The following is a 27,908-nucleotide window of genomic DNA, read 5'->3' as shown; positions in this document are numbered from 1 at the left end:
GGACATTGTAGGAGAAGTCAGCACACTCAGCAACATGATTGCAGCGTCCAGTTAGCTCCGGTTCGAGCATATGCCTTGAGTTGCACATAGCTCCAACGCGCGCGCGCAGACACACACACACACACTTTGTATTGTATTATTGTCTTCGTACGCTTTTAACACACCATCGTAGCGATGGCGATGTTTCAGGTGACTGATCAGGTTCGAAGTATTAGGGAGCGCTGGATTTGTGAAGAACTCCCCTCTTCCTAAACCACTAATACCACAGTACTGGCAAAACGGGAGGAGCCGAGTGAAAAACAAGCGCCCCTCATCCCAATCCACCCACACCGCAGGATTTCTTTCTTTTTTTTTACCCAAAAAATATATTGGATATTATCGGGGCTATTAATACTGGTATCGGTTTATCGGGATGACGTCATAATTCCTAATATCGGACCGATAATTATCGGGCCGATAATTATCGTGCATCCCTATTCACTATGGGATGCGCCTAGGGCTGGGCGATTTTTTTGGTTTTCACGATTAATTTGCATTTTTACTTTCCTACGGTTTGTGAAATGGCTGTACCGAAAAATCGCGATTTTAAAACATTTCTAGACTCCGCAGATTTGTTTTTGCTTTAAGGGACTCCGTACTAGCTTACTCTCTCACTTTCCAGAACGCGCACAAAACTCAGCCACATTGCCTGTGACTACCCGATCTGCAGCTCTGCCGATCTGCTGTTGTTATGCTGTGTTCATTGTTCGTTGTTGAGCATAACAGAGGACTCAGACATTATACATTACATATATAACTAAACACGCCTTTTCTCCTCCTTATCTCTTTCATGACTTTTCATTTAATATGGTTTTGAACGCTGTAATCAATACTCAATACAGGAAAAACTTCACGGCTGGTTTCATTTCTGGTAGTTCCGGATGTTGTCTCATGCTACCCACGTCTGTAAACAAACGTATTCAAATAAACTGTACCTTCATTTAATATTCAGCAATAATAATTAGGGCTGTCAGTCGATTAAAATATTTAATCGCGATTAATCGCATGATTGTCCATAGTTAATCGCGATTAATCGCAAATTAATCGCACATTTTTGATCTGTTCTAAATGTACCTTAGAGGAATATTTTTCAAGTTTTTAATACTCTTATCAACATATGAGTGTACTCCTTTGACCTGGCTGCTACACCTCCTCGGACGCAGAAACCGCTGTAAGTAATAATCTTGTTTAATTAGACTTCTCTATTTCAGTTATTCTACTCTGTATAATTGTTCTGTAGTTGTTGTAGCTAAAAGGGCACTTTTGAGAGAATTTAAATCTCAGATCTGTCCACGTGAAACTGTCACTGCGTCCAGTTTCTGTCTGGGCTGCATTTAAATACGCACCCCTCTGCGTTGATTGTGCGTGACGTGTAGAAACAGCTGGAGAAACCAGTTCCCAGCTGACAAAGCAGTTAAATAGCGGTCTCAAAAACGAGTTAATTCAGTGTACTCCTTTGACCTGGCTGCTACACCTCCTCGGACGCAGAAACCGCTGTAAGTAATAATCTTGTTTAATTAGACTTCTCTATTTCAGTTATTCTACTCTGTATAATTGTTCTGTAGTTGTTGTAGCTAAAAGGGCACTTTTGAGAGAATTTAAATCTCAGATCTGTCCACGTGAAACTGTCACTGCGTCCAGTTTCTGTCTGGGCTCCATTTAAATACGCACCCCTCTGCGTTGTCGCCCATCAGCTGTTGAGAGTTAACTAACTAGAGGGGCGTGGCACCTTAGCTGTGAGAACTCAGCAATCAGGCGTCCATTTAGGCAGCTGTTTCTTGAGCGTCAGCGGCAGCGTCAGACAGCCGAAGACTGCCAAAGACATTGGAGTCCTGCGGGAGTAAGACTGCCAAAGACATTGGAGTCCTGCGGGAGTCACGAGGGTGGCAAAGAGGAGGCAAATCCTACTCTAATTTGAGCTAAGTATCACTGGTGTCTTATTCTTATTTTTCTTTTGTTTAGCTTTCCAGCCCCTCATGCTATAATCATGTGTATTTTCTCCATTCCTGTTCATGTGTCTTCTCGCAATTATCACTGGCCCCGTGTATCTCCTAATCGCTATAACCGGCCCGCTCTCGTCTATCCCACGTGCTCCACTGAGATCCAGCACCTAGTTTCAGGCGGCCTGTGGAACTGCCAGTCAGCTGTTCCTAAGGCTGACTTCATCTCTGGCTACGCCTCCCTGCAGTCTCTGGATGTCCTTGCTCTCACTGAGACGTGGATTACTCCATCCAACACATCCACCCCAGCAGCTCTCTCCACAGCATATTCCTTCTCCCATACACCCAGACCCACTGGCAGAGGAGGTGGCACTGGTCTCCTGCTCTCTCCCAAATGGAGCTTTTCCCTCTTCAAGCTTCCTAACTTCACTCCTTCCACCTTTGAATTCCATGCCGTCACTGTGACCCATCCTATACAACTGACCATTGTTGTTCTCTACCGTCCACCAGGAGCCTTGGGGGACTTCTTGGATGAATTAGATCATCTCCTCTCACACATCCCTGAAACTGGCCCTCCCGCTGTACTTCTCGGAGACTTCAACCTCCAGACGGGGAAGATAGACGAACTAACATCTCTGTTAACCGCCTTTGCTTTCTCACTGTCTCCGTCCCCACCGACTCATAAAGCTGGCAATGTCCTCGATCTCATATTCTCAAGGAACTGCACTACTTCTAACCTCTCTGTAAACCCGCTCCACACCTCCGATCACTTCTTCATTTCATTCTCTTTACGCCTTTCCAAACATAACAAACTAATCTCTTCTCATCCTGCACCTGTCCGCCGTAACCTTCATTCCCTCTCCCCCTCTACCTTTGCCTCCTCGGTGCTCTCAGCCCTCCCTTCCTCTGACTCGTTCCAACTCCTGCCTCCAAACTCTGCTGCAGAAACTCTCCTCTCTACTCTCTCATCCTCTCTGGACTCTCTCTGTCCTCTCACATCTCGGCAGGCTCGTCAGTCCCCTCCTGCTCCCTGGCTAAATGACGCACTGCGTGCTAATAGAACCGTCCTTAGGGCAGCAGAGCGGAAATGGTGGAAATCCAAACACCGTGACGACCTCCTAACCTATCAGGCTCTCCTCTCCTCTTTCTCTGCTTCCATCTCTCAGACAAAAAGCACTTTCTTTCAAGATAAGATCCAATCTTCCTATTCCAATCCTAAAAAACTATTTTCCATCTTCTCCACCCTCTTGGACCCCCCCAAAGCCCCTTCCCCCTCCTCCCTTCTGTCAAGCGACTTTGTTAACCACTTTGAAAAACAGGTTTACGACATTCGCTCTTCTTTTTCTGACTCACCCCTACTCACCGCCGGATCACCTGAGCCACCTTCAACCGGCACACTAACCTCCTTTCCCCCTCTCTCTCCAAGTGAGGTTCTTACCCTCATTACCTCTGCCCGCCCTACCACCTGTCCTCTGGACCCTATCCCTTCAAACCTCCTTCAGACTATCGCTCCTGATATTCTACCGTTTCTCACCCATTTCATCAACACTTCTCTAACTTCTGGTCACTTTCCACACACTCTCAAGGAGGCGAGAGTAAACCCTCTCCTGAAGAAACCCACTCTCAACCCGTCTGATGTTATAAACTACAGGCCTGTCTCTCTCCTCCCGTTCCTGTCTAAAACACTTGAACGCGCTGTCTTTAAACAACTCTCCTGCTATCTCCATCAGAACAACCTTCTGGATCCGCACCAGTCTGGTTTCAAGGCAGGTCACTCCACAGAAACTGCTCTCATTGCTGTCACTGAGGAACTGCACACTGCTAAAGCAGCCTCCCTCTCCTCTGTCCTCATCCTGTTGGACCTGTCTGCTGCATTCGACACGGTGAATCATCAGATCCTCCTTCGCACTCTCCAAGAACTTGGAGTTTCAGGCTCTGCACTTTCCCTCCTCACCTCATACCTCAAAGACCGCACCTACAGGGTTACTTGGAGAGGGTCTGAGTCCGACCCTTGTCAATTAACTACAGGGGTCCCTCAGGGCTCTGTTCTTGGTCCTCTCCTCTTCTCCCTGTACACAAACTCGCTCGGATCTGTCATTAGCCCACATGGTTTTTCATACCACTGCTACGCTGACGACACCCAATTAATTCTGTCCTTTCCCCGCTCAGAGACCCAGGTCGTCGCACGCATCTCTGCTTGTTTAGCTGACATCTCTCAGTGGATGTCCGCTCATCATCTCAAGCTCAACCTTGACAAAACTGAAGTGCTTTTCCTTCCGGGAAAAGATTGTCCCTCTCTTGACCTAACTATCAACATCGGCCCCTCTGTTGTTTCCCCGACTCAGACTGCAAGGAATCTAGGTGTTATCCTAGATAACAACCTGTCGTTTACTGCAAACATCGCTGCTACAACCCGCTGCTGCAGATACACGCTTTTCAACATCAGGAAGATACGCCCACAGCTGACCCAGAAATCGACGCAGGTTCTGGTCCAGGCTCTCGTCACCTCACGCCTAGACTACTGCAACTCCCTCCTGGCTGGTCTACCTGCATGTGCCATCCGACCTCTGCAGCTCATCCAGAATGCAGCGGCTCGTCTGGTCTTCAACCTTCCAAAATTTTCCCACACCACGCCGCTCCTCCGCTCCCTCCACTGGCTTCCGGTAACTGCTAGAATCCACTTCAAGACACTGGTACTTGCGTACCATGCTGCGAATGGATCTGGCCCTTCCTACATCCAGGACATGGTTAAACCGTACACCCCAGCACGTGCACTACGCTCTGCATCAACCAAACGACTCGCTGCACCCTCGCTGCGAGGGGGACCCAAGTTCCCATCAGCAAAAACACGTGGGTTTGCTATCCTGGCTCCAAAATGGTGGAATGAGCTCCCCATTGAAATCAGGACCGCAGAAAGCTTACACACCTTCCGGCGCAGACTGAAAACTCATCTCTTTCGACTCCACTTCGAGCGATAGAATGACTAACAAAGAACTGCTAACAGAGCACTTATATACTAATAAAGGACTGGCTTATCTATAGCCAGTTGAGCAGCACTTGAAACGATTGGCTCTTTGAAACCTGATGTTCTTATATGATTCTGTTTTCCTCAAGGTTGTGTCTTCCTGGTCGAATGTACTTATTGTAAGTCGCTTTGGATAAAAGCGTCAGCTAAATGCAATGTAATGTAATGTAATGTAACAAATGTGCTTTATGCTAATGTTTATTATCATTTGAACAATGACAAATATTCTCATGAATATTAAACACAACAACCTCTGAACATTACAAATATTCGCCTCAATTCAACCTGGAACCTCTCATACAATAATACAATACAAATGGCGTGTGTGTGTGTGTGTGTGTGTGTGTGTGTGTGTGTGTGTGTGTGTGTGTGTGTGTGTGTGTGTGTGTGTGTGTGTGTGTGTGTGTGTGTGTGTGTGTGTGTGTGTGTGTGTGTGTGTGTGTGTGTGTGTGTGTGTGTGTGTGTGTGTGTGTGTGTGTGTGTGTGTGTGTGTGTGATCGTTGGAGCTATGTGCAACTCAAGGCATATGCTCGAACGGGAGCTGCCTGGACGCTGCAATCATGTTGCTGCAATCATGAGTGTGCTGACTTTTCGTACAATGTCCCACTGTCTGCTTCCTGCATCAAGTCAAGTGCTCGGCGCAGTTGTGTGGATAGAGCGCTCTGTTTTCATTTAAACAGCTCCTTATATCCGTTAGCGCAGCTAGCTAGCACCCGATGCTAACAACAACAATGCACGTAAGGTCTCTCTCTCGCTCGCTCGGGCCACACACCCACACACCCTCCCGGTCCTCCCGATGGCCAGTCGGTGCCTGCCGGTGAGCGTGGAAGTGTGGTCTACCACAAGCAGGCGGCAGGAGCGGGGCTGTCAGCATCAGCTTGTAGATGGTATTTTAAACTCGATGCGCTCTGAAACTACGGGGCGGCTGAGGAAAAAAAATACACATGCGTTAATCGCGTTAAAATAATTAGTGGCGTTAATTATTTTTTGCGTTATTAACGCGTTAACTTAACAGCCCTAATAATAATATCTCGACGTCTATACAGTAGTGCTGTAGCGACGCGTCGGCGCGTCGACTTCAAAATATCGTCGGCGACATATTTCCGCGTCGACGCGTCTCTACACACACGTGGGTCACCCAAAGCAACAAGCACTGCAGTTCGCAATCGCACTTCAAACACAATGGAGACTGAAACGGCTACCACCTCCTCCTCACAGGATTGCGCACGAAGCCCTCAAACGAAAACATCTCGCCCTAGGTCTTCAAAAGCATGGGAATATTTTAAAGTTAGTCCAAAACGCAAAGATATTGTCATTTGCAGTCTTTGCCAAATGGAGTTGGCATATCACACAAGCACAACGGCTATGTTGGAACATTTAAAGCGGCAGCTAGCTGTGGTGGCTACCATTAGCAGCTAGCATTTGCTCTCCGATTTTTACATAAAAATGGAATTATGGATTATAAATTCAATCATTTTTTTATACAGAGACGTTAAAAACCTATGGATTAACCGATTCAGCCGCGTTTTTTCTCATTTTAATGCCATTGAACACGTCTTTTGATCAGATTGACAGCTACGGTGGTGAGACGATCTCCCTAGAAGCTCTGTAAAGGTACGTGTTGTGATGACTATATTTGCTTCCCCTGTCGCGAGTCCGGATCACTCAGTGATGATACTATATACCTACATAATCTGTGGAGTCTCAGTTTTAATCGGATATCTTGTATGTGCAGCTACGATAAGTAATAAGGGTACTTTTATCTTGAGTTCTGTGCCAATGTCCGTTAGCATTTTTCGCTCAGGGGTCATTTAGATGCTTCTTATGAGACTTGTGTTTTGTTTTGGTAAACGTGGTTCGTATCGTCAGTTAGCTGAGATTATTTCCGTTAATCTGGTATAACACATTAATAGTTTGTTAAATATTAAGATCCCCTGAGACACAGTATCGTGAATTTTTTTTTTTTTTACATTACGTTTTTTATGAATTGAACAACAGAAAAATAATCGTTAGATTAGTCGACTAATCGATCAAATAATCGCCTGATTAATCGTTTTCGAAATAATCGTTTCCCCCCAGCACTACTATACAGTAGTTGTAGTGTTGAAATCAGTAGGATTTCGGTGTGCAACACTAAATCCACCTCTATAGTAAATGGTATATTAGCCACATGCTAAATGCTAACCGGAGATGAAGAATTTTCAGAATAAAAGCTTAACAACTGTGCACGAGAACTTCTGGTTTTTCAGTATAAAACAGCATTTAAACTGACGGTATGTTTAAGGTACTTTATGCCATCAAAAACATTGATTTTAATTTATAACACTGTGCGCATGTGCAGAGCTGCAGATCGGGTAGTCACATAGCAATCACATTCACCGCTTCACCGACAGACGTACCATAAAAACGTCCACGAACACAGATGAAGAACTCATTCTAAAACTAAAAAACTAAACTAAAAAAGGTGCTACTTCAGTTGTATGGAAGTGGTTCGGGTACAAGCGGCCATACATAGAACAAACAACTGTTCTGTGTAAGGTCTGTAGAAAGACAACTTCCTAGAAAGTTAAAGGGATGTTATTTTGTTTGAGGGTATTTTTTTATTATTCATTTCATTATCATTATTTATTATTTGTTGTATTTCATTTTACAGTTTTTTCAGGGATGGCCTACAAGAGATTTTTTTTCAGTTTGATTTAAAAAAAATCTGACAGCCAAGTGCCGTGGTGCTGTTTTTATTTAATTTTTTTTATTCTTGAACAACTGATTTATTCACATAGGCCTAGACTACTTGGTAATCTCATTTATTTGTATTGTGTTAATAAAGAAAATATGTATTTAAATGTTGCCTTGGTCTGGTTTGTTTAGAAAAAAACTGAAAAAATCGAGGTTTAAATAAAAAATTGTCCATTAGTTATAAAAAAAAAATCGAGATTTTATTTGTAGGCCAAATCGCCCAGCCCTAGATGCGCCTCAACGCGTATGCAAACAGAAGCATCAATCTCATTACGCCAATCCTGATGGTGATCTTGACGTCAACGTCAGGGAATCCACCCACCCTTTAAGTAGCTTGCGCTACGACGCAGCGTCATTCAAAATAAGCACCTCTTCTCGCTTCGCCTTAGCAAGAAGGGCCGTCTGGTGAGACATCTCACTTCATGTTACTCTGAGTACTGGGGTTACGTAAGTAACCTATAGTTCTCAGAGTAACACTCCGTTCGATGTCTCACTATGGGATATTGAAACTCCCGTATTGCCAGACATGCTTATCTCGAAAATCACCAAAAACAACCAGAACTTAACAGGTAGAACTCTGTTTCAACACGGGGCCCAGCACTGCGCGGGCCACACTCGGAGCAGAGACATTTAGCCTGTAAAAGCGGACAAAAGTGAGCGGCGAGGACCAGCTCGCTGCTGCACAAATGTCTTGGATGGAAACACCCTTGAACAAAGCCCAGGATGTAGCCAGTCCACGAGTAGAATGAGCACGCAGGCCCGTTGGTGCCTGCAAACCCTGACTCGTATAAGCCAGAGCAATTGCTTCCACAATCCAGTGGGAGAGCCGTTGACTGGTAACGGGCTTGCCCTTCTGAGGGTTAGCCCAGGATACAAAGAGTTGGTCATTACAACGAAACTCTTTTGACCTGTCCATATAGATGCGTAAAGCACGAACTGGACACAGCAAATTCGGCCGCTGTTCCTCAGAGGAACACAGCGGCGGAGGAAATGCCACAATGTCAATGGGGGTACATGAGCCAACCACCTTAGGTACAAAGGCAGGGTTGGGCTTCAGCAACACTCTCGTTTTCCCCGGGGCAAACTGAATGCATGAAGGATGTACAGAGAGCGCATGAATGTCACTGACTCGCTTGGCAGATGCCAGGGCCAGTAACAGCACTGTCTTCAGTGACAGGTGTTTCATGTCAGCTTCTTCCAGGGGTTCAAATGGAGGTCGAGTGAGCCCATCTAAAACCACTGCCAAGTCCCATAAGGGCACCAGTGACCTGGAAACCGGGAGGAGTCTGCGAGCCCCTTTCATAAAATGGCAGACCAAAGGATGTTGGCTAGCCGTCTTTCCCTCAAAGCCCACATGGCATGCAGCAATAGCAGCCAGGTACACTTTGATCGTAGAGAAAGCTCTGTGTTTATCAATCAGGTCCTGTAGAAATGATAAAATCACCCCGACAGGACATTGAACAGAGATGTGTCCTTTTTGAAGGCACCACTCCTCAAACACCCTCCACTTACAGTCATAGAGAGACCTGGTGGAAGAAGCTCTTGCACTCTGAATAGTGTTTATCACCTTCTGAGGGAGACCCACTGTATTCAGATTGTACCACTCACGGGCCAGGCCCATAGTGCCAAGCGCTCTGGGTGTGGGTGAAAGATCGCCCCCCCCCGCCTGAGACAGTATGTCCCTGCGTAGTGGGAGCTGCCACGGCTGCCCGCACAGCAGCTGATATATCTCCGCCAGCCAGTACATTGCAGGCCAGTGCGGAGCTATTAGGATAAGTGTGTGGCGTTGTTCTCTCACTCTGGCCAGAGTTGGGGGTATCAGAGCCAGGGGTGGGAACGCGTACAGAAGGACCGGAGGCCAAACGTGTGCGAGCGCGTCCACGCCTAACGGTGCGTTTAAATCGCGCATTGAAAAGAACAGCTGACATTGAGCGTTTTCTTTTGATGCGAACAGATCTACCGCGGCTCGGCCGTAACGCACCCGCAGTTGACTCACAATCCTTGGATGTAGAGTCCAGTCTGTATATAGTGGTGCACCTCTGGACAGCAGATCTACTCCGAGGTTCATCACTCCTGGTACGTGCGTCGCTCTCAGAGAGAGGAGACGTCCGCAGCTCCATAAGATCAGTTTGCGTGCCAGCATGTGTAACTGGAGAGAACGCAAACCCCCTTGGCGGTTTATAAACGATATTGTGGTCGTGTTGTCTGTCCTCACGAGGACATGATGTCCTCTGAGAAAAGGCAGAAAGCGTTTCAGGGTGAGGAACACCGCTAAAAGCTCCAGATAATTTATGTGACCGTTGGAGGTCTCTGCTCCAGAGACCCCTCACAGGTCGACCTTCGTATATATCCCCCCAGCCCGTCAGACATGCGTCTGTGGTGACCACCTTCCGCGATAGGACAGCACCCATAGGCACGCCCCGTACTAGAAAAGTCGGGTGTAGCCAGTGGCGCAGAGCCATTACTCATTTCATAGTGACCATCACTCTCCGCGCGCCATGACGCGCGGGGTCCAATCTGAGGGCAGCTACCCAGCACTGAAACTCCCTCATGTCTGTCTGGGCTGGGGACAACATGCTCTTTTCTGTGTTTATTACGAAACCCAGGTCGAGCAGGTGTTTTACGAGGACATTCGTCTGCGTAATAGCCTCTTGCTCCGACTGTGCGAGAAGGAGCCAATCGTCAGATAAGTTGCCAGGCGAATACCCTGTTGTCTTAACGGGGCTATCGCGGCTTCCGTACACCGTACAAACACTCGCGGGCTGAGAGACAGACCGAAGGGAAGTACTCTGTACTTGTAACAGACACCCTGCAAGGCGAACCTCAGATATTTCCTGTGTGGGTAATATACTGGGATGTGGAAATACGCATCTTTCAGGTCGACTGATGTGAACCAGTCGTTTTTGGCGCACGAGACGCAACAGAGATGTGTGAGTGAGCATTCTGAATTTGTATCTTTTGAGATATTTGTTCAGAGCTCTCAAATCTAGTATAGGTCGAATTCCGTTCCCTCCCCGATTGGGAACGAGGAAATACTTGGAATAAAAGCCGCTCTGACTCTGTTCGGCTGGTATTATCGATTTAGCCTTCTTTTCTAGTAGCGAGAAAATCTCTTGCTCTAGAATATGGGCCGGGGCCTGTGAATACAGAATGCCCGAGAAGTGAGGGGGGGTGACAGCGAATTGGAGCCTGTAGCCCTGAGTTACTGTCTTCCAAGCAGAATCTGTGAGCATCCTCCACTTTACGCTTCTCAAAGCGAGCGGAGATGTCACAGCTCTGTCGTCTGCCCTCAGTGTCTCTATTTGTTGTGTTATGGAGCCCTCTAGTGTCTGAACACGGTGGTACCCCAGGTTGACAACCCCGGCCGACACTGCGCATGCGCGTGGCGGTGGTGCCTTCACAATGTCGTCTATTGTCCGCCTTTTGAGAGAGGCCGCAGACGACAGACTATTTATTGTTTTTCTTTTCATTTTTATTGACTGCGCCCTTGGCTTCAAGCCTGGAAACGACAGTGGAGAATGATTTATTTTGAAAACAACAATGATGACATGTGTTTGTGTGACTTAAACAGGCAGCGGAACTTGCTGTCTTTGATGTTAAGTCCATTTCCCTGATGGCGCGAACTTGAGGATGATGTTCTGGCATCACTCGAGGCGGCGGGAAGATAGGGACATGGTGGCACCCCGAAAACACATGAGCATCCAACACTGGAATGTGCTCTGGAGATGGGGAACAGGGAACTTCCAGCTCCTTCATCGAGGAGAGGAGACTGTCAGGCCGTCCGCTTCTTCTTCCTCGCCTGGTGGCTGAAAACCTGGGTCGGCTGCGCCTGAGCGGCAGCTGCCGGGACCGGAGATTTTCTTGGCCAGCTCCCTCTTGCCTCGTGCCCGGGCTGAGGACCCGGGACGGGCTGCGGTTTCTGCTGCTTTGGTATTTTGAACCGGGCAGGACGTGAGACAGCGTGGGTGAAGGCCTGCCACGGGACCATTGGAGGTGGCGGCTGGACCCTTCGGGGGAGACAGAGCTGGAGAGCCTCGTCTCCCTTCCTTTTTGACTCGCACCTCAGCTGCATTGAAGCTAGAGCGGAGCCAAATATGCCCTCGGGAACAATAGGCATGTCCAGAACATCCTCTTTTTCCCGGTCTGGAAGGTTGGTCAGGTTGAGCCACCTGGCTCTCTCCTGTACCACCATCATTCCCAGTGCTTTGCCCGTGGCTTGGACTGCACAGCGCTGCACACGGAGGCAAATGTCCGTGATCGCTGCGATCTCGTCCCACACGGCAGGCTCAGGTCTGCTCGACATGTCTTCGCAAAGCTCCGCCTGGTAGGCGGTCAGCAGCGAGGAGACTTTGAGTGCCCTGGCGGACAAAGCTGTGGCTTTATAGGCCCGTTCGGTCATCGCTGTCTGTAACCGGTCTGCCTTTGACGGTAGCATGGGGTTCCTGCTTGGTGTCGAAGCCAGCCTCGGTTGGAGGTGGGCTGCCACCAGCGGTTCCATGGGCGGCATGCGGAGCAGGCCGAGCCTCTCCATACCGTCACAGTCCAGGGAGGAGGCACCCTGGATTGGGGCCTTGTTGCTGAAGGGACGGTCTCTCCACGAGACCGACACTTCGTCCATCATCTCCGGAAAGACTGGAAGGAGCTGCCTCTTCGTCCTCGCTGCTTGGGGCAAGTTCTTCCCCTCGTAGCGAGATCTGGAGGTCTCCTTGGCCACTTCAGGCCATGGGATGTTGACACACGGCAAGTCCATGCTTAGGACGGGCGAAGCTGGTGTGCTCTCGCCCGAGGGAGCGGACATCAGCTTTGCATCAGCTTTGCAGCCTGAGCCGATGAAACGAAGATGTCATCCCCATCAGACAGAAGGAACTCAGAGGTATCCTCTTCGTCTTCCATGTAGTCCAACTCCAGGACATCCTCCGCGGGTGGAACCATGGTGAGGTCCAATTGGGAGCCCCAGCTTGACACAGCGCGGGGCTCCGCTCTCGCGGCTCTTGCCGCCACCGGGTCCCAGCCTGAAACGGCGTGGGGCTCCGGTTCAGCAGCTGTCGCTGTTGTTGAGCCCCAGTCTGACACAGCGCGGGGCTCAATCTCTGCGGCGGACGCCACCATGTCTTGATTGCTGGACGGCGAATCAGCGGACATGAGGGGGTCCTGTCCCGACAAGCTAGCTTGGCGTGCTAACCGTCGGCGGAGGCTCTTCATGATGAAGCAGGTACAATGCCCGCACGAGCCGGGGTTATCGATAGCCTCCCGGGCGTGTTCCAGCCCGAGGCATGACGAGCAGACCTGGTGTGAGTCTGTGCCTGAAATCTTAAACCCGCAGCAGCATAGCCGAGCCTCCGAGTCCCTGACTCCTGTGGTGTGAGGGAGAGAAGGGTCCATCTTCGATCGTCGGCGTGGAGTGGACACGCTAGTAACAGGTGCGTTACTGAGAAAAAATCCAACCTTGCCGTTAGTCCGAAAGGAAAAAGGCGACGGTGTAGATTTTACTCTTTAAAGAATATTAACTGGTGTGTTAATACCTTTTTTATCTCCGTCTGCTCTGGTGTGAGAGAGAAAAGAGAACGTCCTCTTTACCGTGGTGTCGGTGTGGAGGGAAGAACAAACTAGCAACAGGTATGTTACTAGCTTGAAGAAAAAATCAAACCTTACCATTATTTCGACAGAAAAAACGGCGAGGCAGATTACAATATTAACTGGTGTGTTAATATTGTTCAGTCTTCTTGCAAAGCAAAAAAAAAGTAACCGGCAAGCGCCCGTCAACCGAATGTTAGCTTTGGGTTCAGTCTGTGGACCCTTAAGCTAGCTCGGTTACTGATAATTCGAGATGTGCTCTGAAGCGAGAAGAGGTGTTTGAATGACGCTGCGTCGTAGCGCAAGCTACTTAAAGGGTGGGTGGATTCCCTGACGTTGACGTCAAGATCACCAGCCAATCAGGATTGGCGTAATGAGATTGATGCTTCTGTTTGCATACGCATTGAGGCGCATCCCATAGTGAGACATCGAACGGAGTGTTATGAATGAGAACCTTAGGGGACACATGTTGACCTTCTGCACAGCAGGTGCAGAGCTCCATACAGGGAAGGCCAACAGAGAGGCCTGGAACTTTCCACTCTCCATACGTTGCATCTTTGCAATACAAGACTGTATAACTCCATACCAAGGGTTCGGGTTCGGGCTGGGACACCATATCGCTGTCTGGAACATTGTTCTGTTGAAAACAACAAACATGTTGTTGAAATTCATAATCTGTTGGCGGCAGATTTTCCGAGGCTGCATCTGTTGTTGATGCAACAAGTTTGTGCACATCAGTCCATTTTCCTTTTTTCCATATAGCAGAAGCCCAAATTCTCTTGCGACTGGCAAAGACTCTTCCAAGCTGGCAGAGTCCAAAATGGGCCAGATTGTTAAGGGGGAGGAGGTGAAGAGCATCTGCACAGCAGGAGTCAGCAGTTTGACATCACTGTACAGTGATCAGGAAGAGACAGACACAAGGATGGTGCTCCATACATCTTGCAGAGTCATATTCCCGCATCATTGTGAGGTCTGATGACACAGGTGTGGAAGTACTGCTCATATATTATGCAAGCAAATACATGTTTGGTTCATCTCTAGTGTACATGCATGCAGGCCATGGAATGAGAGAGATATGTCCCCATCAACACCACATGTGAGAAAATTGGAAAAGACATGTCTAACTGTCTCCCAGCATGTCGTGCACTCACTGGCTGTGGCACAACAAGTAGTTTGTACAGAATAGGAAAGACAACAGCATTCACCAAACTCAAGACCCATCTCAGTGAGCTCAAAGATCTGGCTCATTGTGGACTCTGTCAGCTCGGAAGAGTCTTTGCCAGTCGCAAGAGAATTTGGGCTTCAGCTATATGGAAAATGGACTGATGTACACAAACTTGTTGCATCAACAACAGATGCAGCCTCGGAAAATCTGCCGCCAACAGAGGATGCATTTCAACGACATGTGTAAAGAGCAATGTTTCAGACAGCGATATGGTGTCCCAGCCCGAACCCAAACCCTTGTTATGGAGTCATACAGTCTTGTATTGCAAAGATGCAACGTGTGGAGAGAGTGGAAAGTTCCAGGCCTCTCTGTTGGCCTTCCCTGTACGGAGTGTGTCCCCTAACGTTTCTAGTATCTAGATACTTGACCTCTCACACAATGATTTGAATACTGTACTTTGAGTTAAGGTTCCAGTTTCAATACAACCTGTACTATTTACACCTATGTTTTAGTGGCTTGCCATTCAGAACTAATACACTTTATTGTATTGGGTTACTCTTATTCTGACTATTTGGTGATGTAGTTCAGCCACCTAGTATTTCCCTCTCCAAATATGATGACCATCAGAGTGAGCATTCTTAACTTATAAGCTATTGTGCCACTTATCCCGCATTCTGAATTTGACTACTGAGAAGAGGTAGGCCTATGTCTAAAGAAATCTCATTTGCAATAGAACTGTACCAGATATTTCCATACAACTACTGGTTAGTGTTCAATAGCACCCTCGACAATTCAGTAATGGTATATTTTTTAGGGATTTCTGTTTTTCTGATAAATGAGAGAAAAGTGATGTTCCTATCACCAAAAAGTACAATTTCCGTCTAAACTAAAGCTAAGTTTACAGGACTATAATTCATTGTTTCTTTAGTTAAATAATTGTCTGACTATTTGGTGATGTAGGACAGCCACCTGGTTCATACCTCAGCAAATCTGAAGAGGAAAAGAGATGTCATTCTCAAGTTATGGGCTTTCTTGTCACCTTTCCCGCATTCGACCTGGTCCAATTTGGCTCTTTTCAGGGGTAGTTAGTTCTAAGGAACAACCAAGAGTCCAAATCAAGTCAAAAATAAGTTAAAACATGTCAATACAAGTCCAATTTAGTTTCATTCAACATGTCCAGATCAAGTCTTATCAAGATAAGACTTGTCCAATATATTAACTTCTTAACGTCCAAGGCTCAAGCGACTCAAAGACAACTCTGACGTCCACAGAAACATGTAATCACTGATTAACAGCATCACTAACTTGCTGCACACGAGACGCAAAGCCCAGCGGTCTAGGGAGGCCCTTGTTGGTGCATGTACTGTATGTTTCTGACTCCCGTGTTACACATTAAAATTACACACTTGTTCTGACGTCTTAGAAAGCTGATCGTTTTAATGTTCCACCTTTTTCACCGTAAGCAACAACGTCTTTCTGAGGACCTTTGCTCCTTCTTGCCCTGTTTAAAAACCCAAAGCAGAGATATGTCAGCGGTACCTCAGTAGAGAGATGCTCAGAGCTCACTATCAAGGCTGCACACACTGTCTTTTCAATTATTTGTGAGCTGTTTTTAAAGAGCTTTCTTTAGCCATGACCACTTTTGACGACATCTTGGAGGAAGCGGGGACGTTTGGCCGCTGTCAGAAGCGGATCTTCGCCCTGTTTTGCTTGGTGTCCATGCCCTGGGCCGGCGTCTACGTGGGCATCGTCTTCCAGGGATTCACCCCGGATCACTGGTGCCGAGACCCCGCGGTGGTGGAGAGGAGGCAGACGTGTGGATGGAGCCTGTCGGACGCTCGCAGGCTGACGGTGCCTCAGGGGAACAGATCTGAGAGCAGCTGTGAGCAGTACGAGGTGGACTGGAACTCCACGGCTCTCAGCTGTAATTCAGAGGAGCTGGACCTCAGCAGAATCCCAACAACGGCTGCCTGCAAGGACGGCTGGGAGTACGACTACGAGGGGAGACAGTCCTTTGTTACTGAGGTTAGTAACAAAGGAAGAAACAATGCTAATATAATTGTCTTCTTACAACTCACTGTTTCCCAAGTTGTGTCGTGCATGTTTGGTGCAGAAATATACATTTATTTAATAGGAATATATGAGATTTAACAAAAATAGCCATCAGCATGAGAAGAGAGAAATCCTTTCATGACTAACCTGTGTGTGTGCGTGTGCGCGTGTGTGTGTGTGTGTGTGTGTGTGTGTGTGTGTGTGTGTGTGTGTGTGTGTGTGTGTGTGTGTGTGTGTGTGTGTGTGTGTGTGTGTGTGTGTGTGTGTGTGTGTGTGTGTTAGTTTGACCTGGTGTGTGCAGATGGTTGGTTGGTGGATTTGTACCAGGCTTCGCTCAACGTGGGCTTCCTGGTGGGGAGCATCACCATCGGCTACCTGGCCGACAGGTGAGCTTCATATTAGTTTCAATCTGTTTTTGACAGAAAATAAAATATCTGAAAAATGATTAGTAAAGTATCTGACGTGCAATTCCAATGCATTGCAGAATTAAAGCAAAATGCTAAAGAGGAAAACAGGTGATCTTTTACATGAGTGTGGAACAAGCTATCTACTCATACATTGCTGCCACATAAACCTGTTTTCTAAAGCATTATTTCTGTCTCTCGTTTCTCTCATTCTTCCTCAGGTTCGGCAGGAAGATCAGCTTCCTGATGTCCAACGTGCTGAACGCGGTCACGGGGATCATGGTGGCCATGGCTCCGAACTACGTGGCGTTACTGGTCTTCAGGACGCTGTACGGCTTCGGAGTGAAAGGAGGCTGGGTGGCCGGATACGTGCTGAGTAAGAGCGACCTTTGACCCCACAGCTGGGATTTACAGACTTCTAACACCAGTGTCCCTTCCTTGTTTTTCTATCAAGCCACTAGACGCCTTAAACAGATATTTGTTACTCGTTTTCTTTCCTTTATATTACTTACAGTTGAAGAGTTGCTTGGCCTCCGACGGTTTGGATTAGGGATGGGAATTTGAAATCAAATGTATATTTGAATATTCGACTCCCAAAAACGGTTAACCGATTAACCGAAATGTACATATCCTATAAAAAAAAGAAATGTGGGGAATTTTTTTGCAAAAAAAAAAATGTTTAGAAAAATAAATAAATACATGTTCAAATAAGTTTAGAAACCAAGTCGAATGTGTCAAATGTATTGAACTGGTGATCACAGTTTGAACAGTTGACAGCTATAGTCCTACAGCTTTCATGCTTAAAACATAACTTGGTTTTTAAATGAAAGAGGGATCAAACACGAACAACATAACGGGTTAGGGTAACGTAACCCGTGACAACAGAGATCAACAACCTGTAACAGGGCCTATGCACAGAATGGAGCTATTCAATACTCATTCTTGTTTAAGAATATGAGCATGTCTACTCAGGGGAGAGGCGATTCACAACCAGGCCAGCTGTAGAGAAGACTGTCAGCTGGATTTTGGGCATAAGATGAGCTTTGAGTCTGCGTGTAGGGAGGGGCAGCAGCCATATCATTATCTAGAACTAGATCTGATGGATTTGGACATAAACGCGAGTGAAGTATAACCGGACGCGAGAGAGAGATCAGAGATCAGATCAGCTGTGAGGGACCGGTGAGCGGAGCAACACACACCTTTAGACCTAACACACTTAGCTATGGCACTGTCGTATACATTGAATTATTACATTTGATAATATGTAATCAACTTCGGCACCCCTCCCAAAAAAAAAAAATATTCATAACCCATATTCGAATACCTGAATAATTTCGAATAATCGATTAATCGTTCCCATCCCTTGTTTGGATGATATTTTACGATAAATAACAAACTTTGACACGTGCAGAGAAAAGAGGCCTTTACAATAGTCAAAACAAATAGGCAAAACTCAAATAAAATAACAAACAATCTTTCTGTCTTGATAAGGCTTATATAACTCGATAACTTAAAGGGTAATTGAACATCCGTCACTTTAGAGGAGGCGCCGTGGGAATTGTAGTCTTTTATAGTGTTAGTAAAGTGTCTACTATTCCGTAAAAAAGCAGACACATTTGTATTTATTTTGTACGTCGTACACTCCGTCCAAAGCATTGCAGAATCAAAGCAAAATGCTCAAGAAGAAAACAGGTTGACTACAGACGTCACAATTAGTTGGCCTTTCTTATAAAAACAAAATGCTGGCTCTAACAACCAGCTTTATTATTATTATTATTATCAAAACACGTTGTTATTGTTATCCTCTCAGTCACGGAGCTGGTGGGGGTGGAGTACAGACGCACAGTGGGGGTCCTGTACCAGATGTTCTTCAGCGTCGGCATCCTCATCCTCCCTCTGCTCGCATACTTCATCACTGACTGGCGCTGGCTGCAGGTCGCCATCACCGCCCCTTACTTCATCTTCCTCTCATACTACTGGTGAGAAAACATGGAGGGAACCGGTTCTCAGTTTCATCCCACAGGCCATCAGACTGTTAAACACCTTAGAAAGAACATCCATAACATTCATCTGTTTGCAACTTACACATTATTTATCTAATACATCATATTCCATTTACTTGTATATAGATTCTCCTTGCACTATTTTGACTCTATTTTATTTGTATGTACTTGCACAATTGTACCTGTTTTATTGTGTTGAACTGTTGGAGGAGCCTGTGACATAAGATTTTCATTTTCATAACTACAGTGTTAATTATGTCAATGAAAACTATGACGAAAAATGTTCGTTAACGACCTTTTTTACATGACGAGACGATGACGAGCTAAAAATAGATTATTGATAACGAAAACCATGACGAAATGTATATTTAGTTTTCGTTGACGAGACGAGACGGGACTAAGGTGTTAATGGTTGGACATTCAAAATGCAGCATATTTCCCGTGTCCGTCTTGTCGGTCAAAACGCATCTTACGCTTCTAACTTGAAATATCATTATTTCCGCTCTCTTTACTCCAGAAGAGCGATCTCCCTGTGCCTCGTATGTGTGCGGGGGGCGGGGCCTAACTCTCTCTCTCTCTGTGCGGGGGCGGGGCCTAACTCTCTCCCTCTCTCTGTGTGCGGGGGGCGGGGCCTAACTCTCTCCCTCTCTCTGTGTGCGGGGGCGGGGCCTAACTCTCTCCCTCTCTCTGTGTGCGGGGGGCGGGGCCTAACTCTCTCCCTCTCTCTCTGTGCGGCGGCGGGCCTAACTCTCTCCCTCTCTCTCTGTGTGCGGGGGGCGGGGCCTAACAGACACGCTGCAGCAGCGTGTACACAGATTTTAAAGAGTAGTAGTACCGTTAAAAACCTTAAGGATACCCATCCCTAGATGGTACAGAAATAAAGTGTTCAGAGAGTGAAATGTTGCTTTACGAATTTCAACACTTGATGCTGTCACATTGATTCCAATTTCAGATTCCTGTATTTGCCTAACTGAATTGGTTTAAAGAGAGAAAACATTTTGACTAAAAGTTGACTAAAATGTAATTTTTCATCGACTACATTTTTTTGAGTTTTCGTCGACTAGAACTATGAAGGATAACAAGGACTAAAATGTGACTAAAACTAATAACCATTTTCGTCTAAACACTAAATCAAAAATAGCTGCCAAATTGAGCACTGCATATCTACACTGTAGCTATGATCACATGACAATAAAAGCCTTGAATCTCGTATTTTGAGAAGATGATAAATAGCTTTAAAATGACCTGAATACATGGAAATGACTCTAATGGTAGAGCTATGGTCACTTTTCCACTATAAATTATCTCCATCACAAAGCATACGTAACAAAATAAACACATCGAGGTACATAGATTAACTACATAACAGATGACAAATCCGAAAAGAAATAATAGTAATAATAATATTACAAATACAAGAATGGATACATTATTAATAGTAAACATTCCCCAATTCATTTCTATTGAAGCCCAAACAAATTGAAACATGTACGCCGCTGTAAAACGATGTTACGTCGACTTACAACCACACTATACATGGACTCATTTAGCATCTAACACTCATCATGTCCAATAGCAGGGTTCATATAAAGGCTTTATTTTGACCTTTGAAGCTTCCTTCATTCTTGCAGCTTCAACACGTTTAGTTTCCTGCTTTCGGTGTACATAATTCAGAGGTATGATGGTTTTTTCCTAAGCTTGATGTCCCATTGGACCTCGCAGTATGTTAAAAACCTTGTATATTTGCAGGCAACGATACAAACGTTGTTGTGTTTGCTTGATGAGAGTTTTGTATCTGCAGGTTTATCCCAGAGTCTCCCCGATGGCTTCTCTCTCAGAAACAGAATGCCAAAGCTGTGAAGATCACGCAGGCCATGGCCAAAGAGAACAAGAAGACGCTGTCCAAGAACATCGAGGTACTGCTGGGATTTTAAAAAACAAACAAAATGCATCTGGTAAAATAGAGTTAAGGAAAAGAAAAACACTTTTTTTCAAACTGTATTTCCTGCTTTTAACGCCGCTTTCTTACATTTTTCAAAAGCGAGCACGACATTGAAACATTTTGCACACACCCATCCACTGCATTGCCGAATCAGCGCTTTGTTTATATGGAATTGTTAAGTATTTGAAATGGTGCATCTTCTGCAGACTCTGACGGATGATAACGCAGTATCCCGCACCGCCTCCTTCTTGGACCTGATCAGAACTCCAAGAATGAGAAAACACACTCTCATCCTCAGCTTCAACTGGTGAGTAAGAATGTGATTGTAGCTACAAATTACAATGTTTATGTTTCATGGCATTTTCACCGAGATTAGAGTAGATGACTACAACTCCCAGGGTGCCTTTCAGTCTGAAACAAATGGTAAATGTGGTCAATTAAAGTAAGACATTCTTCAGTGCTAATTTAGTAAAAAGTGCTAACTTAGTATAGCAGTCAAAATGAAATCTTATTTTACTTCTTGAAAGCTCATTATGTTCGTTACCAGCTGTGGGTTTTCAGATTGGATTGTAGGTGTGAGATTAGATTAATCTAACAACATGAAATCCTAAACTAGTGGTTTAACATAAAATGTACAGAGGTTAAATAATTGCTTTACTTAACAAGCTGCAGTGTTAATGTTAAAGGTCACCTGTGATGCAAAATCCACATCAACATGTGTCCCCTCTTCTTCATGTCTCTTCTACATCAACATGTGTCCCCTCTTCTTCATGTCTCTTCTACATCAACATGTGTCCCCTCTTCTTCATGTCTCTTCTACATCAACATGTGTCCCCTCTTCTTCATGTCTCTTCTACATCAACATGTGTCCCCTCTTCTTCATGTCTCTTCTACATCAACATGTGTCCCCTCTTCTTCATGTCTCTTCTACATCAACATGTGTCCCCTCTTCTTCATGTCTCTTCTACATCAACATGTGTCCCCTCTTCTTCATGTCTCTTCTACATCAACATGTGTCCCCTCTTCTTCATGTCTCTTCTACATCAACATGTGTCCCCTCTTCTTCATGTCTCTTCTACATCAACATGTGTCCCCTCTTCTTCATGTCTCTTCTACATCAACATGTGTCCCCTCTTCTTCATGTCTCTTCTACATCAACATGTGTCCCCTCTTCTTCATGTCTCTTCTACATCAACATGTGTCCCCTCTTCTTCATGTCTCTTCTACATCAACATGTGTCCCCTCTTCTTCATGTCTCTTCTACATCAACATGTGTCCCCTCTTCTTCATGTCTCTTCTACATCAACATGTGTCCCCTCTTCTTCATGTCTCTTCTACATCAACATGTGTCCCCTCTTCTTCATGTCTCTTCTACATCAACATGTGTCTCCTCTTCTTCATGTCTCTTCTACTTCAACATGTGTCCCCTCTTCTTCATGTCTCTTCTACATCAACATGTGTCCCCTCTTCTTCATGTCTCTTCTACATCAACATGTGTCCCCTCTTCTTCATGTCTCTTCTACATCAACATGTGTCCCCTCTTCTTCATGTCTCTTCTACATCAACATGTGTCCCCTCTTCTTCATGTCTCTTCTACATCAACATGTGTCCCCTCTTCTTCATGTCTCTTCTACATCAACACGTGTCCCCTCTTCTCCATGTCTCTTCTACATCAGCATGTGTCCCCTCTTCTTCATGTCTCTTCTACATCAACATGTGTCCCCTCTTCTTCATGTCTCTTCTACATCAACATGTGTCCCCTCTTCTTCATGTCTCTTCTACATCAACATGTGTCCCCTCTTCTTCATGTCTCTTCTACATCAACATGTGTCCCCTCTTCTTCATGTCTCTTCTACATCAACATGTGTCCCCTCTTCTTCATGTCTCTTCTACATCAACATGTGTCCCCTCTTCTTCATGTCTCTTCTACATCAACATGTGTCCCCTCTTCTTCATGTCTCTTCTACATCAACATGTGTCCCCTCTTCTTCATGTCTCTTCTACATCAACATGTGTCCCCTCTTCTTCATGTCTCTTCTACATCAATATGTGTCCCCTCTTCTTCATGTCTCTTCTACATCAACATGTGTCCCCTCTTCTTCATGTCTCTTCTACATCAACATGTGTCCCCTCTTCTTCATGTCTCTTCTACATCAACATGTGTCCCCTCTTCTTCATGTCTCTTCTACATCAACATGTGTCCCCTCTTCTTCATGTCTCTTCTACATCAACATGTGTCCCCTCTTCTTCATGTCTCTTCTACATCAACATGTGTCCCCTCTTCTTCATGTCTCTTCTACATCAACATGTGTCCCCTCTTCTTCATGTCTCTTCTACATCAACATGTGTCCCCTCTTCTTCATGTCTCTTCTACATCAACATGTGTCTCCTCTTCTTCATGTCTCTTCTACTTCAACATGTGTCCCCTCTTCTTCATGTCTCTTCTACATCAACATGTGTCCCCTCTTCTTCATGTCTCTTCTACATCAACATGTGTCCCCTCTTCTTCATGTCTCTTCTACATCAACATGTGTCCCCTCTTCTTTATGTCTCTTCTACATCAACATGTGTCCCCTCTTCTTCATGTCTCTTCTACATCAACATGTGTCCCCTCTTCTTCATGTCTCTTCTACATCAACATGTGTCCCCTCCTCTTCATGTCTCTTCTACATCAACATGTGTCCCCTCTGTGGAAAGAGACTCTGAAAGTTTCAGGAACAAAGATTTTCTCTCTTTTTGATCCATTTCTATAAAAACCTGTCTGAAAATGAGCTGTTCAGATTTTGGCCACTTTATGATGTCATAACGATGTGTTGTCTTGGTAACCATTAGCCAATCAGCAACCAAGGTAACCCCCCCCCCCCCCCCCCCCCCCCCTTATCACCTGAATCTCCTCCTAGCGGCTAATGTGTTCTTTGTAACCAAATGTCTCTCAGAGGGGCGTGGGGAGGGGCTCCTTATTTTCATCTGAAGTAACAGTTTCAGGGTTATCTCATTCTGAACAGAAAAAACAAACAGAAATGTTCCCTGTCTCCCGCAGGTTCACCAGTGCTGTGGTGTACCAGGGTCTGATCATGAGGCTGGGGATTCTGGGAGGAAACGTCTACATCGACTTCATGATCTCCGGCCTGGTGGAATTCCCTGCTGCCTTCCTCATCCTCTTCACCATCGAACGCATCGGCAGACGCATCCCCTTCGCCTCCGCCAACATCGTGGCTGGAGCCGCTTGTTTGATCACCGCCATGATCCCTGACAGTGAGCCAATCAGAAGTCCTCAGAGTACCATTTCCTGGTTCCCTGAAAGCCTTCCTTTGACTGTTTCTCTCTCTCTCTCTCTTTGCTTGCAGGCATGTTCTGGTTCAAGACGGTGGTGGCCTGCATCGGTCGGCTGGGGATCACCATGGCCTTTGAGATGGTGGTGTTTGTGAACACTGAGCTCTACCCAACGTTTGTCAGGTGAATATAGAAATTGTCCACACTCTGAAAGTCTAAATTGTTGTTTGGGAGGGATGGGTTAGGGTTAGGGTTAACCAATACGAAAGACATTTCCAAAAATGCCTTTTGTATTGGTTTATTGGATAGGGACAGTACAAAGTATAGGATGTAAAAATGCTAACTTAAATCTGTAGTCACTAAATAAACCAGTAAAAAAGACAAAATGCATTTCATTACATCAAGTTAAAAGTCATCACAGTTCAGGTTTGCCATTATTTAAGATCCTGAAAGTGAACTGTCCCTTATTGGACAGGGATTCACCTTTTCAATATCTCCTTCCCTTACGGACAACACAGTTTGTCCAAATGTTGTTGTGGTGAAAGTATGTTAGCATGTTAGCCTCCTTAAGATCCATGCTAAAAGTTAGCAAGGTAAAATGTGCTATGTGACACGCTAAATGTCAGATTTCGCTGCTGTACATCCATATTAATTACCTGAATATTTTAGCATGCTCAGTGAGTGTGAGATTCTCCCTAAATTGAACAGATAATCCCTTTCAAGTAGACACACTGTATGTGCATATTATCTCTAACTGAACCACACCCAATGATCTGGTTGTCTCCTCTGTCTCCAGGAACTTTGGAGTGTCTGTTTGCTCGACTCTGTGTGACGTCGGAGGCATCGTGGCTCCCTTCCTGCTCTACAGGCTGGCCGTCATCTGGATGGAGCTGCCTCTCATCATCTTCGGTGGGTTTTATATTAATATGAGCGATAAAAAAATGAATACAAGTGATAAAAACTATGACACTTATGGTTAGAAAAATCTCTCTCGTCACCGGCTTGAGCTTCAGTCTCAGGATCCATGTGTTTGTGATCCTCTACAGTTGGGATACCTTTGTTATCATGTTGCTCTCATGTTGGAAGAGGACATTCAGAACACTTATTATCTTGTCTGTGTTGTGCAGGGTCTCTTGCCTTCGTGGCGGGGGGTCTGGTTTTGCTGCTTCCTGAGACCAGAGGCATGCCGCTGCCCGACACCATCGACGACATCGAGCACCCCGAGAGGTGAGAATCCAGCCGTTTCTTTAATATATCCATCTTTATACGACACATTTTGGCATAATCCATTGTGTGAATAGATAAGTCTGAAAGGCTTTGTATCTGTGTGTATGTATATTTAAGTATTCTGGATCCAGTTTCTTACCTATTGTTGAAAATGCCTTGGTGTTTTCACAATAACATGCATTCGTTCAGGGGCTGCAACCATACTTGCCAACCCTCCCGATTTCATTGCCCTCTCCCGGTTTCCTCCCGGGGTTATATTACATACATATTTCTCCCGCATTTCTCCCGATTTCTGACAAAATCTGATTTACTCAGGACTGTTTCCACTCAGACTTTAATACAGCTACACCATTGTTTAGTTTCCGTGGTAGCGCGTCTCTTTAGTAGCGCGCGCAACTGAAAGTCTGAGAGGGTGAGCCAATAGTCACAGAAAACAGAACAAGAATCGACAACTATACCCTCTGCTCACGCCTTTCCTGAAAAATACAGGCTGCAAGACAGTGCACTTACAACTACAATAAGCATGTGTAGATGTTAATCTAATACAGCTCCGGCGGTCCACTAACACCCCCCCCCCCACCCCCCGCGGTGGTTTTGAAATGCTCCCAATTTCAGGTCTCAAGGTTGGCAAGTATGGCTGCAACAAAGGCTAAATGTTTGTTATGGATACATTTTGGAGGTTTTATTCTCAATTAAAAGTGTTATTTATGTCATAAAATAGTGAAAAAGGTTTGTTATGATTCTGCATACGTCTTAAAGTGTCCTGTTGATCCGGACCAACCAGAAACTATTTATAGTGTTGTTTTTTTGTCATAAATAATAGTAAATGTATAACAAAAACGACAACAACAACACATACAAGTGAACGAGCACGATATCCTGTGAACAATGCAATATTAAACAACAATGCAACATTAAATATTATTAAAAAAAATAGTTATAAGGCAAAAAACAGGCTCATTTATGAAACAATTTCAGCCACATGTGAACAGAACTCACTATTTGTGCGCGTGTGTGTGTGTGTGTGTGTGTGTGTGTGTGTGTGTGTGTGTGTGTGTGTGTGTGTGTGTGTGTGTGTGTGTGTGTGTGTGTGTGTGTGTGTGTGTGTGTGTGGTGTGTGTGTGTGTGTGTGTGTGTGTGTGTGTGTGTGTGTGTGTGTGTGTGCGCGCGCGCGTGTGTGTTCAGGAGGATGGAGAAAGCCGCCCTGAGGAGCCAGCAGCGGACCAACCTGCTACCCACTGAAAACATATCCAACAACAAAGAATCAGCTACGGTTTAACTGTGACTGACAGAAGTATATATTTTTTTATATTTTTGGATTTCACTGTGCTGTGTCAAAGTTTCCTCTGAATATTGTCAAACACAAAGGATTGAATCCTCAGGGACGAGTGACGTTGGATTGAAGTGTGTGAAGAGAGACGTTAATCATGTTATTATAATTATTATTATCATTGTTATCATTATTAGGGGCGACTGTGGTTTAGTGTGATGATCACAGGTTCAATCAACATGTTGTTGTGTCCTTGAGCAAGGCACTTCACCCTCAAAGCTCCTGTGGGTATTGTCCACAGTATTGATGTATCACATGTCTATTATATGTCATGTAAAGTGCTTTGAGCACTTGGAAAAATGCTGTAATTAATACCATGAATTATTATTTTTATTAAATTATCAAAGAGCTTTCTGTTAACATAACATGAGCAGAAAGTGTTTATAAAAACATGTATTAAACATTTTAAACATTGAGCATTTTGGTTTTCAGTTTCTATCTTCTGCTGCATCAACTGACATCAGACATGTGCTTTTTGGGTTGGTTTAGTCACTTTGTTGGTTAGTTAGTAAGTTAGTTATTTGATTAGTTGGTTAGTTTGTAGTTTTTAAGTGAGTTAGGTAATACGTTAGTAATAGTAGTCAACTTGTTAGACAGTTCATTAATCAGTTAGCTAGTTAGTTGGTTGGTTACTAAGTCGACTAGTTTGTCAGTTAGCTAGCCAATCAGTGAGTCAGTTAGTGTGTTGGTTAGTCAGTTAGCTAGCTAGCCAATCAGTCAGTTAGTTTGTCAGTCAGTTAGTTAATCAGTAAGTTATTTAGTTAGTCAGTTAGTTAATCAGTCAGTTATTAAGTTAGTCATTTAGTTAATTTATCAGTTAGTCAGAAAGTCATTTAGCTAGTCAGTTTGTCAGTTAGTTCGTCAGTTAGTTCGTCAGTCAGTTAGTCAGTAAGTCAGTTTGTCAGTTTGTCGGAAAGTCAGTTTGTTATTTATTTTGTCAGTTAGTTAGCTAGTCAGTCAGTTAGTTCGTCAGTCAGTTTGTCAGTTTGTCGGAAAGTCAGTTTGTTATTTATTTTGTCAGTTAGTTAGCTAGTCAGTCAGTCAGTTTATTAGTTAGTTAGTCAGTCAGTTATTAAGTTAGTCAGTTATTAAGTTACAGGGATGCAAACTTGTCACCTTTCGGCGAAATTCGCCGTTTTGAATCCAAAATAGGTCGTTTGTGTGATTCATGTAGATCTGCAATAAAAATATGGGGGGG

At 45.1% G+C, this 27,908-nt stretch overlaps 1 protein-coding gene across 2 annotated transcripts in view; it reads left to right on the top strand.

The window, feature by feature from the left end:
- The window catches only part of LOC117440340 (solute carrier family 22 member 2-like), a 29,103-nt gene extending 1,977 nt beyond the window's left edge, over window positions 1–27,126 (top strand). Inside the window, exons 2-12 of one of the 2 annotated variants that reach the window (XM_071201975.1) lie at window positions 16,110–16,504; window positions 16,814–16,917; window positions 17,157–17,311; window positions 18,746–18,914; window positions 20,740–20,854; window positions 21,087–21,187; window positions 23,921–24,135; window positions 24,228–24,336; window positions 24,950–25,062; window positions 25,281–25,380; window positions 26,566–27,126. In XM_071201975.1, coding sequence (XP_071058076.1) covers window positions 16,112–16,504; window positions 16,814–16,917; window positions 17,157–17,311; window positions 18,746–18,914; window positions 20,740–20,854; window positions 21,087–21,187; window positions 23,921–24,135; window positions 24,228–24,336; window positions 24,950–25,062; window positions 25,281–25,380; window positions 26,566–26,659 — 1,668 coding nt within the window. In that variant the 5' untranslated portion in view covers window positions 16,110–16,111 and the 3' untranslated portion in view covers window positions 26,660–27,126. Of the gene's footprint in view, window positions 1–15,807; window positions 16,505–16,813; window positions 16,918–17,156; window positions 17,312–18,745; window positions 18,915–20,739; window positions 20,855–21,086; window positions 21,188–23,920; window positions 24,136–24,227; window positions 24,337–24,949; window positions 25,063–25,280; window positions 25,381–26,565 lie in introns of those variants that run through there. The other variant, XM_034076662.2, reaches the window with a different exon arrangement.
- The last annotated feature ends 782 nt before the right edge of the window (window positions 27,127–27,908 follow it).

This window comes from Pseudochaenichthys georgianus, chromosome 24 (genome assembly GCF_902827115.2).
Source record: "Pseudochaenichthys georgianus chromosome 24, fPseGeo1.2, whole genome shotgun sequence".
Lineage (NCBI taxonomy): Eukaryota > Metazoa > Chordata > Actinopteri > Perciformes > Channichthyidae > Pseudochaenichthys > Pseudochaenichthys georgianus.
Note: the sequence above shows the minus strand (reverse complement) of the source record. Positions and strands in the feature narration are given on the sequence as shown.